Source organism: Lithobates pipiens, unplaced genomic scaffold (assembly GCF_037356315.1).
Source record: "Lithobates pipiens isolate NorthernLeopardFrog02 unplaced genomic scaffold, aLitPip1_a1.2 Scaffold_16, whole genome shotgun sequence".
Lineage (NCBI taxonomy): Eukaryota > Metazoa > Chordata > Amphibia > Anura > Ranidae > Lithobates > Lithobates pipiens.
The window spans coordinates 149,016,126-149,037,084 of record NW_027507748.1 but is presented as its reverse complement, the minus strand read 5'-3'; the positions used below and the strand labels follow the sequence as shown (position 1 = coordinate 149,037,084).

Here is a 20,959-nt window from a genome sequence, read left to right as displayed (position 1 = left end):
TATTTTTTACTTTTTGCTGTATTATCCCCAAAAAATATATAATAATTTTTTTTCCCTCAGTTTAGGTCAATACATATTCTACATATTTTTGATTAAAAAAAAATCGCAATAAGTGTATGATTGGTTTGCAAAAAATGTTATAGCGTATATTGCATTGATTACTGTAAAAATGTCACTGGCAGTGAAGAGTTTAACACTAGGGGGAAATGAAGGGGTTAATATGTATCCTAGTATGTGTTCTCCTAGTATGTGTTCTCCTAGTATGTGTTCTCCTAGTATGTGTTCTCCTAGTATGTGTTCTCCTAGTATGTGTTCTCCTAGTATGTGTTCTCCTAGTATGTGTTCTCCTAGTATGTGTTCTCCTAGTATGTGTTCTCCTAGTATGTGTTCTCCTAGTATGTGTTCTCCTAGTATGTGTACTCTGTATGAACAGACGATCTGTTAGTTCAATGCTCAGAGAACTGGAAACTGTGTTTGCACACACAGCTCCCGGTTCTCCGTGTGCCCCGAGCGATCACGGGAGCCCGGCAGCGATTGAGACCACTGGGCTCTTGGAGCGAGCGGGGCGTGCGCAAGCACCCCCTAGTGGCCTTTTATGCTACCGACGTAGCATAACGGAGATTTGCGCAGCCGAACCATGCTGCCGCAGAGTATTGTCCTCTAGGGTCGTTTAGGCCAACATAGCTGTAAGTACTCAAATATCTGTTTGTTTTCCAGGAACTCAATGAGATCTGACTCTGGAAGCAGTGTGAAAAATCGTATTGGTAGTAAATCCCATTCTGAGAAGCCTGCGGATATCCGATTGTTACTTGAGGAGAAGAGGCAGAGTACAGCAAGCAGACAGACTGGAACTGGGACAGCAACCGGAACAAAATCTGGTATAATTAAGACTAGTATTCAAATAAGACCTTGACGTAAATATTTATATTTTGTCCAATATTAAAGCTGAATAGGCATACAGCTAATTACCCAGTTAAACTATACAGTATATATGTTTACTTGCCTGCCAACATATTTATATTTATCTGTTCATCCACTTTTGTGATCTCGGCTGAGCTGACAGACATCATGGATGTGTAGGTGATCCCAGTTTTCTCTTTTGATAAGCAATGCAGCTTGGTTACCTGCCCTCTCCAGCCTGTGATTGGGCAATGAGGGAACAGCAACAGACTGATCAGGTTCTCTTCCCCTTCTGTAAGCACATTCAGGAATGAAGATTGCCAACACTATGCAAAGTGATAGAACAGTGACTGGCTTAGAATGCTACCCCTTCCCCTCCTATTTGGAATTCTGCTTAGAGGATTACGGGAGGTTGATATTTAAAGCCAAGTTCACCTTTTATACAATATTACCTGTTACACCTATATTTCAGGTGAAACATGATTTTACTGATCTTGGTGTGCTCAAATGCTTTTAAGTGCAGAGGAGGGATTTGGGATCTTACAGACCCCAGATCTTTCCATAAAGAATAGCTGTCACATGCCTATTGCTGTCACAAGGCATGTTTTCATACCTTGAGACAGCAATAAAAGTGATCAAAAAAAGTTTGCCCCTGTGCTTTCGTGCAAAGGCAAACGCCCATGTCGGTCTCGCACACACGTTAACGATTGTCCCTGAGATATTACCAGGATCGTCGTATCATGGGCAGGAATTCTAGCACCTCTTATATTTGTCGATGTTGCACATGCGTGCGCAGTTTTAAAATGGGACATGTTTGCTATCTATTTACTCGACGCAACCTCTTTTATATTTTACCAAATAATGTGTTATGTATTGTTGTGTGTGTTTTTTTTTTTTTTGTTTTTTTTTGCATTAACATTCAAAAAAGTACAAAAAATTCATTTGAAAAACCACTGTGCAAATACCGTATGACATTAAAAAAAAATTGCAAAACCCACCAATTTTACTCTCTAAGGCCTCTGCTTTAATATATATATATATATATATATATATATATATAATATTGCACAGTAGGGACGGAAAGTATTCAGACCCCCTTAAATTTTTCACTCTGTTATATTGCAGCCATTTGCTAAAATCATTTAAGTTAATTTTTTTTTTCCCCCTCATTGTACACACAGCACCCCATATTGACAGAAAAACACAGAATTGTTGACATTTTTGCAGTTTTATTAAAAAAGAAAAACTGAAATATCACATGGTCCTAAGTAGGGCTGCAACTAACGATTATTTGCATAATCGATTAGTTGGCCGGTTAATAACCTTTAAAAAAAAGTGGGTCAAATTGACGTTCATTTTCAACCACAGTGATGGGAAAATTTGGAAATAGAAAACTGCTTGGTCAAAGGAATTTTCAGACACTTTATATGGTTTTCATTCAGAAATTACATTAATTTTAAAAACAATGTTAAAAAAAAGTGAAAATTTCGAACAAAATTCTTTCATTTAACGAATGTACAAATTATTTTTCGTCTGAATATTCTCATCTGAAAATTGATCCGTGGGGCCAGCATAAGGCTCGGTACATACCTATGCAGTTTTCTTTTGATCTGTTTCTGCAGTGCTTTTTGCTGTGCGTTTTTTGATTTCTGCACATGTGATTTTAATGCAAATTTCATTTTTGCATTTTTTTGGGCAGATTAAAAAACACAAATTGCTTCAAAAACGCATTACATGCTTTTCTGTAGCTTCTCCATTGAAGTATATTGAACCAAAGAAGCACAGTTTTGCGTTTAAAAGTCCCTGATCCTTCAATACGCAGTGGCTGAAAAAAAGCACAGATATGAACTGGTCCCATGGGAAACCTTTTAATGAACTGTAGTGCGTTTCTGCAAAAAGCATATAAACATAGATGTGAACCAGGTCTAAGATATTTAGTAACCTAATGGGGTTAAAAAGACTAAAATGAGCCCTTTTATAGTAAAAAAAAAAAAAGCAGATAATCACTACTTTAAGGGGTTAATTTTTTTTTACCGTAGAACTGTGAAAGTAATATTTACAGTAGCGATTATTTTCTTTTTGTACTATAAAGGGCTCATTTTAGTTTTTTTAATCCCATTATGTTACTGGCCGATTAATCGATTATGAAAATGGTAATCAATTTCATAATCGATTAGTTGTCGATTAATCGATTAGTTGTTTCAGCCCTAGTCCTAAGTATTCAGACCCTTTGCTCAGTATAAGCACCCTTTTTGATCTAACACATCCATGAGTCTTTTTGGGAAAGATGCAACAAGTTTCTCACACCTGGATTTGGGGATCCTCTGCCATTCCTCCTTGCAGATCCTCTCCGGTTCTGTCAGGTTGGATGGTAAACCTTGGTTGACAGCCATTTTTAGGTCTCTCCAGAGATGCTCAATTGGGTTTAAGTCAGGGCTCTGGCTGGGCTATTCAAGAACAGTCACGGAGTTGTTGTGAAGCCACTCCTTCGTTATTTTAGCTGTCTGCTTAGGACCATTGTCTTGTCGGAAGGTAAACCTTCGGCCCAGTCTGAGGTCCTGAGCACTCTGGAGAAGGTTTTTGACTTTTCATCCAGGATATCCCTGTACTTGGCCCCATTCATTTTCCTTCGATTGCAACCAGTCGTTCTGTCCCTACAGCTGAAAAACACCCCCACAGCATGATGCTCCCACCACCATGCTTCACTGTTGAGACTGTATTGGACAGGTGATAAGCAGTGCCTGGTTTTCTCCACACATACCGCTTAGAATTAAGGCCAAAAAGTTCTATCTTGGTCTCATCAGACCTGAGAATCTTATTTCTCACCATCTTGGAGTCCTTCAGGTGTTTGTTTTTTTTGTTTTGTTTTTTAAGCAAACTCCATGCGTGCTTTCATGTGTTGCACAGAGGAGAGACTTCCGTCGGGCCACTCTGCCATAAAGCCCCGAATGGTGAAGGGCTACAGTGATGGTTGACTTTCTACAACTTTCTCCCATCTCCCAACTGCATCTCTGGAGCTCAGCCACAGTGATCTTTGGGTTCTTCTTTACCTCTCTCACCAAGGCCCTTCTCCCCCGATAGCTCAGTTTTGCCGTACGGCCAGCTCTAGGAAGGGTTCTGGTCATCCCAAACATCTTCCATTTAAGGATTATGGAGGCCACTGTGCTCTTAGGAACCTTATGGGCTGGTTCACACTATTGCAATAGCAGACATCGCATGTAATTTGCAGCGCCACTGCTGTTCACATTACATGCGATGTCTGTGCGGTGCGATGTCAGCCATACAGATAGTATGGCTGATATCACACTATATTCGGTGCAAACACGCACAGGACCCTTTTACTGTTCGGACCAAAATCGGATCGCATGCGTGTTCACACATATGTGATCCGATTCATTTCCGAACTGTCAGTTCGCAGTGCGATATGCGAGCAGTTTGTTTATGGCAGTGTGAACTGCCGTACGTGTCGGGAGCGAGCAATGCGGGAACCCACAGTTGATTCGCAGGGTTCTTGCATCGCAATAGTATGAACCCGCCCTAAGTGCAGCAGAATTTTTTTTTTGTAACCTTGGCCAGATCTGTGCCTTGCCACAATTCTGTTTCTGAGCTCTTCGGGCAGTTTCTTTGACCTCATAATTCTCATTTGCTCTGACATGCACTGTGAACTGTAAGGTCTTATATAGACAGGTGTGTGGCTTTCCTAATGAAGTCCAATTGGTATAATCAAACACAGCTGGACTCGAAGGTGTAGAACCATCTCAAGGATGATCAGAAGAAATGGACAGCACCTGAGTTAAATATGAGTGTCACAGCCAAGGGTCTGAATACTTGGTACCATGTGGTATTTCACTTTTTTAATAAATCTGCAAAGATGTCAACAATTCTGTGATTTTCTCTCAATATGGGGTGCTGTGTTATTTATTAAAGCAGAGGCCTTGGAGAATAAAATTGTATAAATAAACACTGTGTGTATGTATATATATATATATATATGTGTGTGTGTGTGTGTGTGTGTATGTATGTATGTGTATGTGTGTGTGTGTGTGTGTATGTATGTATATATATGTATGTGTATGTATATATATATGTGTATGTGTGTATATATATATATATATATATATATTATACTGAAACAACTAATCGATCGACAACTAATCAATTATGAAATTGATTACTATTTTCATAATCGATTAATCGGCCAGTAACATAATGGAGTTGAAAAAAACTAAAATGAGCCCTTTATAGTACAAAAAGAGAGCAAATCACTACTGTAACTATTACTTTCACAGTTCTACAGTAAAAAAAGAACCCCTTACAGTAGTGATTTGCTTTTTTTTGTACTATAAAGGGCTAATTTTATTTATTTATTTTAACTCCATTATGTTACTAATTTTGTTAGGCCTGGGTCACAGCTATGTGTGTTTTGGTGCTTTTTGCAGAAACCCACTACAGTTCATTTACATGGTTTCCTATGGGACACGTTCAAATCTGTGCTTTTTTCAGCCGCTGCGTATTTGGAAAGGGTCAGGGACTTTTTTTTTTTTTAACGCCATACAGTATTGTGCTTTTTGGTTCAATATACTTCAATGGAGAAGCTGCAGAAACGCATATAATGCGTTTTTGCAGCAATTTGTGTTTTTTTTTAATCTGTCCATCAACAAATTGGCCCAAAAAATGCAAATGGCAGCAAAACCACGTGCGCAAAAATCAAAATGCACAGCAAAAAGCACTGCAGAAACTGATCAAAAGCAAACTGCATAGGTGTGTACTGAGCCTTATGCTGGCCACACAGATCGATTTTCAGGTGAGAATATTCCAACTAAAAATCTTTGTACATTCGCTGAATTAAAAAATGCTGTTTGAAATTTTCACTTGGTTTTAACATTCTGTTTTTAAAATGAATGTAATTTCTGAACGAAAACCACATACTGTCTGAAAATTCCTTTCACCAAGAAGTTTTCTATTTCCAAATTTTTCTGTCACTGTGGTTGAAAATGAACTTCGATTTGACCCCACTAATGATTAGAAAATGAAACAAACGTTCTTAAAAAATTTTTTTGAAGGAAGACATTGTTTTTTAGATAAAAATGTGATCTGAGTCTATTTACCAGATTCACCCTTTAATAGTATGTACAGTATATCTCTTCTAATAGTATGTACAGTATACATCTCCTTCAATAGTATATACAGTACATCTCCTCTAATAGTATTTACAGTATATCTCTTCTGTCTGTTCTCAGTGGATTAGATATGTTGCTCCCTAACCATAAAGTTGGTTACCGTATTTATAATTACCACTGCATAGAGAGATTTAAGAATAAATAGCTTTTTTTTAAAACTTTACATATTAACTAAATTATACACCACAATTTTTTTTTAAGGTTATTAATCGAAACAATAATCGGCTAACTAATCGATTATGAAAATAATCGTTAGTTGCAGCCCTAATATATATTCTATATCTTTCTAAGGGGGTTCTAAGATGTTTTATAGAAAAAAGTGCCGATTGTTACATATAAACAAAGTGCCAGAAAAGGCTGGGTTGAGTAGTTAAAAACCTGTCTTGTGAAAAGGGATGGCCTAATAGTTTTAATTTTTTCTTTTTTTCTTTTTCTATGCAGACGTGCGGCAGAGGCTTGGAAAGAGACCACATTCGCCAGAAGTCAGAAAAGTGTCGAGTCACATTCCTACACCTCGCAGAGAACCAGTATCTGACGTGCATAGTCGGCTGGGTTTGCCAAAACAATTGGAAGGAAAAGGTCTTTATTCTGACAGCAAGGAAAAGAAAACAGGTCAGTTGCACATTTCCAGAATATAGATCAGTATATGACAGAATATGTCATGTATATGACATATATGACAGATATGTCATATATAAATATATATATATATAACTGTATATGACCGAAAATAAATGTTTTTAACATGAAAAAAATAAAAATTGAAAGTACAACATGCACACACTCTTGTACATAAGATGCAAACATGCACGTAAATTTCAAATGCACAACACATTGGGTATTTTTGCTGAAATTAATGGACTGGCAAAAGGGTGTTTCTAATGCTACCAGTAGTGTGTGTTTTTTTTTTTTTTTTTTTTTTTTTTTTTATGTAGTTGTAAAGACTGAAGGTTTTTTTTTTTTACCTTCATGCATTCTATCAGCCCCCCCTAATACTTGCCTAAGCCTGATCCATCCAGCACAAGACTCGAGTCTCTCCCTTCTGATTTACAGCATGGCTCCTGCATCTCAGCCAATAAGGCGGGGTGGGGCTGAGCCGCGCTCTGTGTCTTATGGACAGAGAGCTGACTCGGAAGTGAGCACACACGGGTGCCCCCACAGCAGTTTATTATGGGGACACTTGGCGGTGGACCCAAGAGCAGGAGTATTGTGGTGCAAAACCACTGCACAGAGCAGATAAGTATAACCTGTTTGTTTTTTTTATAAAATATTTATTCTTTTACAATCACTTTAAGTATGCCTTCGTCAGTTTCATAAGAAATTAGCCTAATCAAACATTGCAAAACATAGTGAAAATGATGAACAAATAGGATTGTTTTGCGCATTGTTTGAATCCTTTGAGCCATATTTTATAACGCTTCCTGTCTCTGCTCTATTAGGGAGCTTATGGAATCGTTTGGGAACAGCACCAAAAGAAAAGGAGCGATCAGTAGAGAAGGAAGCAAAGGGCAGTGGGGCCCCAGAAGAGGATGACTCTGTACTACAGCAGGCCTGGGGAGCCTTAATAAAGGAGAAGGAAGAGATCCGACAGAAGAAGAGCCGTTTGGACAACCTACCTTCCTTACAGATTGAAATCAGCCGGGAGAGCAGTTCTGGTTCAGACACGGACTCCTGATGACAGATTTACAGATCTTGGGACAATGGCTTCCAGTAGCATGGCAGCAACTTGACAATGTGCCGCCCCTTGCCTTTCACACAGTAATTGTTTTATACCGACGTTGAGACACCATTAGTGGCTGCAGTGCTCTCAACAAGCCTATCAGAAATTCATGTGTTGGGTCACTGGGGATTAAACAACGTGTATTGGTTATTATGAGTGTGTTTTTTATTTTATTTTTTATATCTTCTGTAAACTTACTGTGACTTAGTATCAGTTTTTTTTTTTTTTAAACTATGTTTATATGAGCTTATTTTTAATCTTCAAGACAAACATTGTAAGCACAGTGGCTGCTCAGAACCTGTTGCCCCATTGTTTCTTTTCAGTTGGAGAGAAAATGTCTTTTAAAGATGTCAACATTTAATTTTCATCTTTTTTTTTTTTCCATCATTTTTCATTCTGAAAATCCTGCTTTCTGGGGTTAAAAGCTGCATCATTCTAAAATGGATATGACCATTTTGCATCTGCTACAAGGTTCAGTCTCCATCGTGTTGTAAAGCGGTTACTGTGATTGGGGAGGATCTAAGGGGAAAGCAATGAATCAGTTGCCTTAGGTGTTTTCTTTGTAACAATGTGTTTTTATATATATATATATATATATATATATATATATATATATATATATATATTCTATCAGACTTTGCATGAAAAAACTGCCATTTTAACAGCATAACTCATGTTGCACTGTTGGCATTTTAGGAGAAACCAGTACATTTTCTTATCTATGAAGCAAGTGAAACCTATTGCTCTATTTTGACTACAGCATTCTTCATTGTACCCCTCCCCTGTAGAGGGCTGTGACATGAATCCACATGTATTTAGATGAGACACAGTAGTGGGCCCTATGCTACCATTATGATGTAATTGGCTATTGAAGCAGGCATTGGCTTTTTTATTTCAGGTTTGTAAACAATAGTTATCACACCTGAGGTGCCTCTCCCATTGCTGGATCACCACTCTGATCACTGCTTTTGCTGTACTTCTGGCCACAGGAATTGGACCCCCCCACCTTTTGCCATTTCTGTCTATATGTAGGCCCTTCAGTGTTGGTTGCACATCATCATTCTGTGTTAGCTTTCGATTAGTGAACACACAGGAACATGGCTGCCTGTAGTTGCCACCAGGGCATGTGTGAAAGGGTGACAACTCAGAAGTAAAAGTGGGAAAGTATAGTCGCCCTATAAACATACCGTGCATTGAGGTGTTCTGTGTTGGCAAAATTTTTTTTTATTTTTTTTGTTTTTTAGTCAGGTGTGCCGTGTTGGCAACACCATTCATAATGGCTTACCTTGACGCAATGGAAGTTAACCACTTCAGCCTCGGAAGGATTTACCCCCTTCCTGACCAGAGCATTTTTTGCAATTTGGCACTGCGTTGCTTTAGCTGACAATTGCACGGTCGTGTGACGTACACAAACAAAATTGACTCCCCCCCCCACAAATAAAGCTTTCTTTTGGTGGTATTTGATCACCTCTGTGGTTTTTCTTTGTTTTTTGTGCTATAAACAAAAAGACAATTTTGAAAACAAAATCTATTTTTTGCTATAATAAATATTCCCCCAAAAATATATAAAAACCTAATTTCTCCACAATTTAGGCCGATCTGTTTTCTACATATTTTTGGTTAAAAAAATAAAAATCGCAATAAGTATATATTGATTACAAAATAGGTGTAGAAGTAGAATTATGGCATTTTCATTATAATTTATTTTATTTTTTTAACTAGTAATGGCGGCGATCTGCGGATTTTTTTTTTTTTATTGTGGCTGTAATATTGCGGCGGACAGATTGGACGCTTTTGACACTGTTTTGGGACCATTGACATACAGCGAATCAGAGCTAAAAATAAACACTGATTACTGTATGAATGTCACTGGCAAGGAAGGGGATAAGCACTAGGGGGTGCGATCAAGGGGTTAAATGTGTTCCCTCAGTGTGTTCTAACTGTAAGGCGGATGGGCTCACTAGAACTTTCCAGAAATCCCTGGGAGCAGTAGATCCCTGTCATGTTGCTAGGCAGAACAGGGAAATGCCTTGTTTATATAGGCATCTCCCTGTTTTGCGTCTCCTTGCAATCGCGGGGCATCTCGGGAAATCGAGTCCAGGAGTCGCAGGCATGTTCCCGCAGCGTGTGCTACCAGTGGGTAGCACTTGGCGGGAAATACAAAAGGACGTACGAGTACTCCCTTTTACGCACCCGTGGCCATTCTGCCGACGTAAATCAGTGCGGCGGACGACAAGTGGTTAATGTGCTGCTACTGGACACAAGTCTGAATGCATTATCGCTTCTGTTAAGCCATACCTTATCTCAATCATTCTTGTCTTGAATGATTCTCTATAATAAATTTAGACTGTTCTCACAGCCATTTTTAACAATTCAGTTCATACATTCACATGAATCTAGCCACACACACACACGTTCTGAGGGTATAAGTGCCCACCTAATGTGCATCTAAAACTATAGTGCTATTGTTTAATTGCGTATAACAGGCCCAGAAGAAAGGGTACAGTTTTTTTTTATTATATATTAAATGCAAGCAAAAATATTTTCCACCATCAAGGATTTGGTTTGAAAGATGAGCCTGCAAAACTGCTATTGGCTACTAATCAATATTATGATTTGGCCATTTGCACATTTTGATCTGTAATTTGTAACTGCTTTGCATGAACACTGATGTGTCCCCTTCTGGAGTCTGAGAGTGCTTAGGGGGCCTGCACAGGCCTGGCTGTTATAACTGCCAGAATTGTGGTATAAATAATTAAAGCAGGAAAAGAGTGGATTTAATGAGCCAAGTGTTATCACAAGGCACAAGAGTTATAATCTTCTTTACAGTGGATAATTTGTGCTGTAGCACATATAAGGTGGGGAACTCATTGGTTCCCTCTGTTAAATGACATAATTCCCACAGCAAATTTTGGTTCTGGAGATATTTTAGTGTGGACTTTGTTGTCTTTAACAATATTATATAAAATGGAAATGTAAGAATAGGACTGTGGGAACTGTTATTATTGACTGATTTTTTTTTTTTTTTTTTTTTTTTTTTTTTTTTTTAAGAGGTGTATGCTATGAAGCTGTTGTTCTAAACCTTGTGAATCACTGAGCTTGAACAAGCACACAGCCTGTGACTTAAAACAAAAATGTCTCAAAGTAGTATTAAACATTCATTCATTGATTTTTTAACATACTGCATTGTAAGCAAGCACGGAAATGTTCTACAGTACATGTATCCTTGTCGTATAGGGCATAGGCAAATTATTCATACACCAACGGTTATAGGTGCAAACCTTCAGGTGTTTTGACTCTACAAAGCTTTTGAGGACACACTTCCCCTTATAATCCTACCCCACTCTGGGAATCCTCAGTTTTATGCTAGTGTCTGAAGGTGATGGACCTATTCACTTGTTTATTTTCTTCAAGCAACACCACACTATCTTGTAATGTCTACACAGAAACTGTGTGTATGGATTGGTGCAAGCTTGGGAACAATACTAAAACTCCACACTGTAAGGATGGCCTGTAATGTTTGCTATGGCCACTGAATTCTGGATGCTCACCTTGGCGCATTGCAGTGAGTCACTTCCTCCCACTCTTTTTAGAAACCAAAAAGTTTACATGTAGGTTACTGCATACTTCCAGACACACCCTATTTTCTGCACTCTACTCCATTATTTTCTCCCAGGGAAACACCCTCTCCATGGCGGAGACCAGCAGAAGGGAAGCCAATTCAATATTGCAGATTAACATTCATATGCCAAAGGCTCGCACAATATAACCTCTCAAAATGCATCCCTTGCACCAGAGCAGGCCCTGATTCCGACATTCAAATCTGCAACCATTTCCAGCTATATTCCAGGCACACAAAATGTGGCCTACATGACAAAAACTGAACACAATTCCTTTGATAGATTACGGCCTTACTAAAGCCCTCTTTGTCCAGGTCTCAGAAACTCCCTGCCTCTTCTACTCTCATTCCTCAACCTGAGTCTGAACCTGGTATGCCGGTCCTAGAGGATGCAGACACAAGGTAACGAAGAGGATATTGAGGCAGTAATAGAGGAAGCTCTGAAAGATTTCTATTCCCCCCAGCTTGCTGGGGTTTTTTTTTTGTTTGGAAGGAGGAGCTTGACGCAACATGCTTGCTAATGTTGAAACGCTTGTGGCATCTCTCCATAAAAGCCTTGGCATTGTAAAGCCTGACATTCTTCCATCTCCCATGCACCTTTGGGTACAAACGGGTACTAAATTCTGCAAAACATTCCACGAACAGCTAAAATGTGCAATCCCCAGCATAGAAGAAGAAAACTTTTCAGTTGCAGAGTGTTTAAAAAAAAAAAAAAAAAACACTTGGCCACTGATTGAAATTGGAGGAGCAGCGGTTTAATCTTAAATTGCGCAAGGGATTTTTTTTTTTTTTTTTACTGTTGGAGCGTTAAGGGTGTGGAACTCCCTTCCACAAGTGGTGGTGTCAGCGAAAGTTTCAAAAAGTTATTAGATGTGTATCTAAATGATCACAACATACAGGTATATGAATATTATTATTGCTGTAAACTCACCCCCACACAGGCTGAACTAATATCTTTATTCAACCTTACCAGCTATGTAACTATATGATGATTGGGTCACGTCCGAAACTTTTTTTTTTTTACCCCCCATTGGATCTTTATCCAGTGGAAGAAGTGGGCTATTCCTGTGGTTGATCCTGCTGTCTGTTATAAACCTCTTACTGTACATATTGAAGATGTTCCTTCTTTCAAGGATTCTGTAGATAGACCGTTTTGAGACGCTCCTAAAGACTTTGTTCTCCCAGTCCTGCAACTATCTCTCGCTGCCATTTCATTACATCAAACTACTGGACTAGGACCATGAACAATCCAACATAACCCTGTATTTTAGGATTGTTATTTTACAGATCAACTGCTTTCTGCTGGTTTCTTTTTGTGTGGATGCCCTAGAATTTTATGAGACAAATTTCCAGAATGGCTCTTAAATCCTTTCACATGTGCAGAATCTCATGGCGTTAAGCTTGAACAGCTGAAAGGAGTTGTAAAGGCAGAAGTTTTTTTATCTTAATGCATTCTATGCATTAAGATAAAAAGCCTTATGTATGTAGCCGCCTTCCCAGCACCACTTAATATTTACCTGAGCCCGATCTCTGTACAGAGATGTCCACGAGTCCCTCTGCCACCTGAGACTCTCCCTCCTGATTGGCTGAGATGCAAAAGCCGCACCATTGGTTCTCTTCAGTTCCTACTGAAGAAGCTAGTCCAATGGTGATACGTATATAGAAGGGAGTAGCTCAGTCCAGGACGTCACACAGATTTCTAAAACTGAATGGTGTGGTGAGCAGTCTGACGATAGTTTGGTGATTTATACATGCTGTTTTTAATCTGATTTCTTATGTATTTTAATTGGGGCATCTTAATAAATTATTCAAATGGAGAGCACTATAGAGTTTCCTTTGTTACATATGTTCCTTGGGAGGAGTATTGGCCCAGACGGGAGTACTAGATCTAAGGAAGGAAGTTTTTACATCCACTTCAGAGAGACGGAGAGTTGTAAAAGCAGGCCCCATACACACTATTACATTTTTTGCAGATTTTTGTCTTCAGATTTACCAATATCATATAGTGCAAGGGCCTGCCTGATTGCATACAAATTGAAACTTAAGTTTTGACCTCATATTATATGGTTTTGGTAAATCTAAAGACAAAAATCTAATAGTGTGTATGGGGTTTAAAGCTGGATACATGCTATACAATTTTCTGTAGATTTTTTTTTCCTTCAAATTTACCAAAACCTTATTGTAGGCAATCAGGCAGGCCCTTACACCACATGGTTTTGGTAAATCTAAAGGAAATTGGACAACAAAAGTTGTATAGTGTGTATGGGGTTTGTCTGTTAACGGGAGTGAGGTGAGTGTTCAATTCACCTGGTGGTGGTGGCACTAATTCATTTGTTTAAAAAGATTTGAGCAGGCGGTGAAATATATAATTAGAAAAGACTTTTACTTCACACATCTATATGTTTGCTCATTATTATTGTCTAGGTATGTGATTCATTAGGCGTTGTTCACAGTACTGAATATTCGGCAGCTCTGCACCATATGTTTATATATTGATCCCCCATCTCTGTGCAGCGATGTCCACAAGTTCATCGACCTTCCGGGACTCTCCCTCCTGATTGGCTAAGATGTAGCAGCGACACCATTCGCTCTTGCCGCTGCCAATCAAAATCAGCCAATTGGGAGAGAGAGGGGATGGGCCCAAATGGCAGCTCCGTGTATGAATGGACACATGGAGCTCACCTCGGATGCCCCCATACCAAGCCACTTGCTATGGGGGCACTCAACAGGAGCATGGTGCCAAGAGCGGCAAAGTGGGTCCCAAGAAGAGGATCTGGGCTGCTGTGTGCAAAACCATTTAACGGAGGAGGTAAGTATAACATGTTTGTTTTTTTAAATGAGACTTTACAATCACTTGAAGCTGTGGGATTACGTGAGGTGGATCCTGAAAAATAGACTATTATCAGTTCGTCAGTCTATAAAAGGAGTCCTCATATAGTGTTAGACAAGAGTGGCCAATTTTCTCATGTAGACCTTGGATCAAGGCAGCAGAGGAACCAACGGCAGCAATCTGTTTGTCTGTAGTAATATCTGGGGACACAGCACTCTATAAATATAAGGTGGATACTCTTACCGGAAATGTTGGACCCATATGCCCTACGACAGTGGGTCTAAAATGCTTGTAATCCCAGAGGGGTTATGTTCCAACTTCTGATGAAATGGATCACGGTATACAATCCTCCCATGGACGTCCTCGGTCTCAGATAGAGGTAAGTAATCCCGATAGTCGCCGACCGATGTTTTCCACAATCACGCGCGATAATATTTCGGGAACCTGATATATCCAAACTCCAGTTTCGAATAAGGGCTCATACAGATGGCATATAAAAGAAAAAGGGGCTCTGGATGGTGTAGGTCAAAAAACTGTTGGTTTTATTAAAATTATACGTATTATACAAATATAAAAAGTGATCACAAAAAACAAAATCGATAAGAAAAAAAGCAATGTGGGGTGCAAGTAATGCTGCCTGATGCGTTTCGACACAATCGGTCATCAACAGGGGCAAGCCTGACCTACACCATCCGGGGCCCCTTTTTCTTTTTTGTTTTATATGCCATCTGTATGAGCCCTTATTCCAAACTGGAGTTTGGCTATATCAGGTTCCCGAAATATTATCACCCGTGATTGTGGAAAACATCGGTCGGCGACTATCGGGATTACTTACCTCTATCTGAGACCGAGGACGTCCATGGGAGGATTGTATACCGTGATCCATTTCATCAGAAGTTGGAACATAACCCCTCTGGGATTACAAGCATTTTAGACCCACTGTCGTAGGGCATGTGGGTCCAACGTTTCCGGTAAGAGTATCCACCTTATATTTATAGAGTGCTGTGTCCCCAGATCTTACTACAGACAAACAGATTGCTGCCGTTGGTTCCTCTGCTGCCTTGATCCAAGGTCTACATGAGAAAATTGGCCACTCTTGTCTAACACTATATGAGGACTTCTTTTATAGACTGATGAACTGATAATAGTCTATTTTTCAGGATCCACGTCATGCAATCCCACTGCTATTATATCACTTATGTACAGCTGTATTTGTATTGCATTGGGTATTACATATTGCACATAATGTTGTCTACACTTATCTCACAATAAGTGTTAGACTTTTCTTTGGTTCTACACGGGTTGTTTATATTTGCTCAAAAAACGTTTTGAGACTTTTTGTATTTATTTCTTTAGCCCTTTCCTTTTTGTTTCTACATTTATTGTAACTTTGTTTGAGTGTTAGCTGCTAATCCTATTGGAGTAGCACAGTGGTTTTCTTTTTTTTTTTTTTTTTTTTGCTATATAATCACTTGAAGCTACCTGCAAAAGGTGCCTCAAACGAATGTCCTTCTAAGGAAGACATGTTTAGTAAGGCACTTAACCATTTTATCAGAGAAAAGGTTCTACTTTTACAAAGGAACATTTAAAAAAACTGTTTAGCAGGGGCCCTTAGCAACTTAAAATGCAGAGTACCTGTTTGCGCTACCCAGGCTTTAATTACCTAGCCTAAAGTTTAGCTCTTCCTTTCAGCACAAGGCTTGGTCCCCACAAAAGCCACAAAGCCTTCCCCAAGCCCTCTTGAATGAGTGAGGGACTTGTATAGTGCTGCCTATGCGAACTGAATCACCTCAGGGTGCTTTTTTTTTTGCCACTGGTGTCCATCTGCGGTATAGCACGGTCCTTGACCCCATGGCGTCCCGACACGCTTACAAACACACATATTTGCCCAATTTTTCCGACAGGGTCTAATTAACCTACCAGCATATCTGCATTGTGGGAGGGAACCGGAGTACCTGGAGGAAACCCACGCAGGCACAGGGAGAACATGCAAACTCCAGGCAGACAGTGTCGTGGTCGGGATTAGAACCAGCGACCCTATTGCTGCTAGGTGAAAGTGCTAATCACTACACCACTCTGCTGCCTTCACAATGAAGGGGTTCCCTCACTCATAACAGTGTGGGGGATATCTGTTACAGTTTGCCTCTGGGTCACAGACTTCCCAGACCGTTGGGTTCAATCAGTGGTTTCAAGAGGGTACAAAATAGAGCTCAAAGCTCTGCCTCCACAACACTTTCTTCTTTCAAATCAACCAGACTGGCCAAGGTAAGTTAGATTTGCAAAAGGCTCTTAAAGTGGAAGTAAACTCCCCTATCGTTTTCAGCCAAGGAAGCTGCCATCTTTGCCTCTGTTTAATCTTCAACTGCTATGGTGTTGCACATGTGATTCGCCAGGTTCATAAGACAATTGAAATGACCCAGACTTTTGGCTGAGTGATCGATTTTTCAAATTCTGCTCTCCAACCCTCCCTTCTCCTGGAATACTTGGCTCTGGTCCTGGACACATCTCAGCCTAATGGTTGCCACCTTCAAGGCATATAAGAACTCGGCAACAAAACATTTTGTTAGCATGAAAAAACAAAACTGTCCTTTTCCTTCAACTTATCCATGCTCCTATCCAACCAAGCCAGAACATCCTTATTATGGTGGATTACCACCTCGGCCCTAATAGGGGATTGTTGTTCCTTCCCTTACCACAGAAAGGTCCCCACAACAGACCCAAGTTTATCAGGCTGGAGAGGAGTGTTCCAATTCTTGACAGTTCAACAAACATGGCCTAGAGAGGAAACCAAACTCCCAATCAACATCCTGGAGTGCAGATAAGTCAGGTTGTCCCTGCAGTACAAGAACCCCGTTCTGAAGGGACATCAACTTCATGTGCAGTCAAGCAATACCACTATGATGGCATACAGTATATCAAGGGGCAAAAGGAACCTGGCTGCCTTGAAGGAAGCAAACAAGATTCTCCCATTGACAGAAACTCACTGTCCAGTTATTTCTGTAGTCATCCCAGGAATGGACAGCCAGCAGGCGGATTATCTCGGCCATCACCACTTGGACCAAGGAAAAGGGTCTCTTTCTTCAGTTCAGTTCTGTTCAGTCTGATATGCCAAGGATGGGGAATTTGGGATGTGGACATCCTAGCCTCCAAATTTAAAAAGTCACCTCTGTTTTTTTTTTTATTTATTTATTTTTTTTTTTTTGCCAGTTCAGGCTTATTTATGTTGTCTCTCCAGTGTACATTTTGCCTTTCCTGCTCCACAAAATAGAGCAAGGGAGAGGTACATGGTGATTCTAATGGTACAAAACAAGCCCAGAAGAACCTGGTACAATGACACAGTCAGACTTCTAGCACACAACCCTTGGCTCCTTTCCAACAGGCCAGATCTGCTGTCTCAAAGTCCCCTATTCCATTCTGCTTCTAAGTCTTTGGATTTGATTTAACAACATGACTGCTGAAGACCAGGTATTAAAGTATAGAGGGATTTCTGAGTCTGCAATTCCTGCCTTAAGACTGGTACAGACTGGACAAATATCAGCTGGTATTGACCAGTTCAACAGAAACCTGCCAACGTTTGACCAGTGTATACAGCAGCCTGTCTGACAGAAGTCGGTCTAACATACGTCTTCTGTCAAACGGGCATGCTGCAAAACTTGCAGCTGATCAGTGCCGGCAGTTCCACTGTCAGAACACAATAGTTCATCTGGGAGATCGCTGTTAGTACTGCAAGCTCCCCTGTTTGCAACGCTGGGTTGAACGAAAAAAAATAAAACTTACCGTGTGTACCAGGCATTACTGAAAGCAAGATAAACCACTTCAAGGAAGATCTATTGTAATTGGATATTTCATTTTATATGGTGTGAACACAGTAAATTCACTCCCGGAGATTACTCTGTGCCCTACATTTTGGCCTTCCTGCAATCAGGTCTTGACTAGGGATGAGCCGAACACCCCCCGGTTCGGTTCGCACCAGAACTTTCGAACAGATCCCAAATTCGTACGAACATTAGAACCCCATTGAAGTCTATGGGACTCGAACGTTAGAAATTAAAAGTGCTAATTTTAATGGCTAATATGCAAGATACTGTCCTAAAAAGGGTTTGGAGACCTGGCTCCTGCCCCAGGGGACATGGGTCAATGCCTAAAATGTTTTTAAAAATGGCCGTTTTGGCGGGAGCACTGATTTTAATGACGATTAAAGTGAAAAAAAAAAGTGAAATATTCCTTTAAATATCCTGCCTGCGGGGTGTCTATAGTATGCCTGTGAAGTGCCACGTGTTTCCCGTGTTTAGAACAGTCCCTGCACAAAATTACATTTAACGGAAATAACGTCATTTAAAACTGCTTGCGGTTTTAATGTTATATCTGGTTCCTGCAATATGGTTGAAAATCATTGAGAAAAATGGCATGGGTAGCTCTCCCTGCCCATTACCAGCCCCTTTGGGTCTTGTACGGATATTAAGGGAAACCCCGTACCCATATTAAAAAAGGAAATACGTGTGGCCCCCAGGCCCTATATACTCAGAACAGCAGTATACAGGCGGTGCAAACAAGACAGGGACTGTGTAGGTTTGTTGTGTTAAGTAGAATCTGTTTGTAATTTTCAACTGGTACATTTTTAAAGTGTAGCTCCAGTCAAAAAATCAATTTTTAAGCTTTTTGGAAAACATAGGGAAGGGTTATCACCCCTGTATAATTTGTTTTGCCGTCTGTCTTTTTTCATCTCACTTGCTGTTGTCTCCTTCCGTTTGCAAGTAGGAGATGTTTGTAAGTTGGATGTTTGAAAGTAGGGGCCTGCCCTATATGCTCTGCAGAAATGGCGGAACAAGGTGTTGGTTTTGCCACAACATTGTAAGCCCTCAAAGTGACTCTTGGTGGGCGCTGGAGCGCCCTGCTGTGAACAATTATATCAAGAATTGTAATTACATGCCCTTGTTGAACAGTGGTAGAAAAATTTACCTTTGGTGGTTGTGGTGCTGGTGCCACAACACTATAAGTCCTCACAGTTACTCTGGGTGGGCACAGGAACAGGCCCTCCTGTGAAATATTATATCAAGAATTGTAATTACATGCCCCTGTTAAACAGGGGCTGAAAAATTGGGCTGCTGGTGCTGGTGCCACAACACTGCAACCTCTCCCATATACTCTAGTTGTAGTGCAGGAATGAGCCCTGCTGAAAAGCATTGCATCAAAAATTGTAATTAAACGCCCCTGTTAAACAGGGGCAGAAAAATTGGGCCTTAGGCACTGGTGCTGGTGCCACGACACTGCAACCTCTCCCATATACTCTAGTTTTAGTGCAGGAATGAGCCCTGCTGCAAAGCATTGCATCAAAAATTTTAATTAAACGCCCCTGTTAAACAGGGGCAGAAAAATTGGGCTGGTGGCATCACCCAGAACCAGAAATGTTCTTCCAACATATCAGCGGAGGAGGAAGAAGATAGACAATCAACATAACAGGACAGTCACTCAGCATCAGCATAGGCAGTCTTGAAGGGATGTGATATTTCAAAAAAAATTATTCGGTTACATCAGCTTAAGGTGCTTGGTAGCTGTGGGTTATCCAAGACTGATTCATCTTGATGAAGGTCAGTCGATCAACTGATTCGGTGAACAGGCGCACCCTGTGATCGGTAACAAAGCCACCAGCAGCACTGAAGGTGCGTTCCGAAAGAACGCTGGATGCAGGACAGGCTAGTAGCTCAATTGCATACTGTGCAAGCTCTGGCCAGTGATCCATCCTCAAGACCCAGTAAGCCAGAGGATTTTCATTGGGAAAGGTGTCCAAGTCTGACCTTGCCCCTAGGTATTCCTGCACCATGTAAATCAGACGCTGGCGATGGTTGCTGGAACCGATCATACCTTGGGGCTGCGGACTAAAAAATTGTCTGAAAGCATCGGTCAGACGGCCACCTTCTCCACCGCTCCTTCTGACCGATGCCTCAGCAACACGTTGTCCAGGACCAGGAGTTTGTAACCTCCCAGTCTCTGGGAACGCATTGCACAGACCTTTCGGCAAGGCCTCTCGGAGATGTCTCATCCTCTGCTCCCTCTGTGACGGCAAGATAAGGTCGGCAACCTTACCCTTGTACCGTGGATCAAGGAGAGTGGCCAGCCAGTAATGGTCCCTCTCCTTGATCCGAAGAATATGAGGATCCTTCCGCAGGCTTTGCAGGATCAGGGAGGCCATGCAGCGTAGGGTAGCTGAGGCATTCGGTCCAGAGTCCTCTGGGTCACTAAGGACAACATGATCCGCAGCTACCTCCTCCCAGCCACGTACAAGTCCACGGGTTTCTTGGGACTGTAAATCATCCCTACAAGACTGCTGCTGATGCTGAGTGCCAGCCTCCACCTCCATGCTGACACAATCATCCTCCTCATTCTCTTCCTGTGTGATGGGTGGCACAGCAGGAACACTGTCTGGATAAAGGGGGCCTTGAGAGGCAAGGAAGTCCTCCTCTTCCTGCCTCTGTTCTGCCTCAAGTGCCCTGTCCATTATTCCACGCAGCGTATGCTCCAAGAGGTGGACAAGAGGTACAGTGTCACTGATGCATGCACTGTCACTGCTCACCATCCTTGTGGCCTCCTCAAACGGTGACAGGACAGTGCATGCATCCCTGATCATGCCCCACTGGCGTGGTGAGAAAAAAAACGAGCTCCCCTGACCCTGTCCTGGTGCCGTAGTCGCACAGGTACTCATTGATGGCCCT

General features: G+C 40.9%; 1 protein-coding gene across 1 annotated transcript in view; it reads left to right on the top strand.

The window, feature by feature from the left end:
* The window catches only part of NCBP3 (nuclear cap binding subunit 3), a 103,306-nt gene extending 95,353 nt beyond the window's left edge, over positions 1–7,953 (top strand). The window contains 3 exon segments of the mRNA XM_077480599.1: positions 718–878; positions 6,522–6,692; positions 7,520–7,953. Of these exon segments, the coding sequence (XP_077336725.1) occupies positions 718–878; positions 6,522–6,692; positions 7,520–7,755 (568 nt within the window). The 3' untranslated portion in view covers positions 7,756–7,953.
* Positions 7,954–20,959: the final 13,006 nt, after the last annotated feature.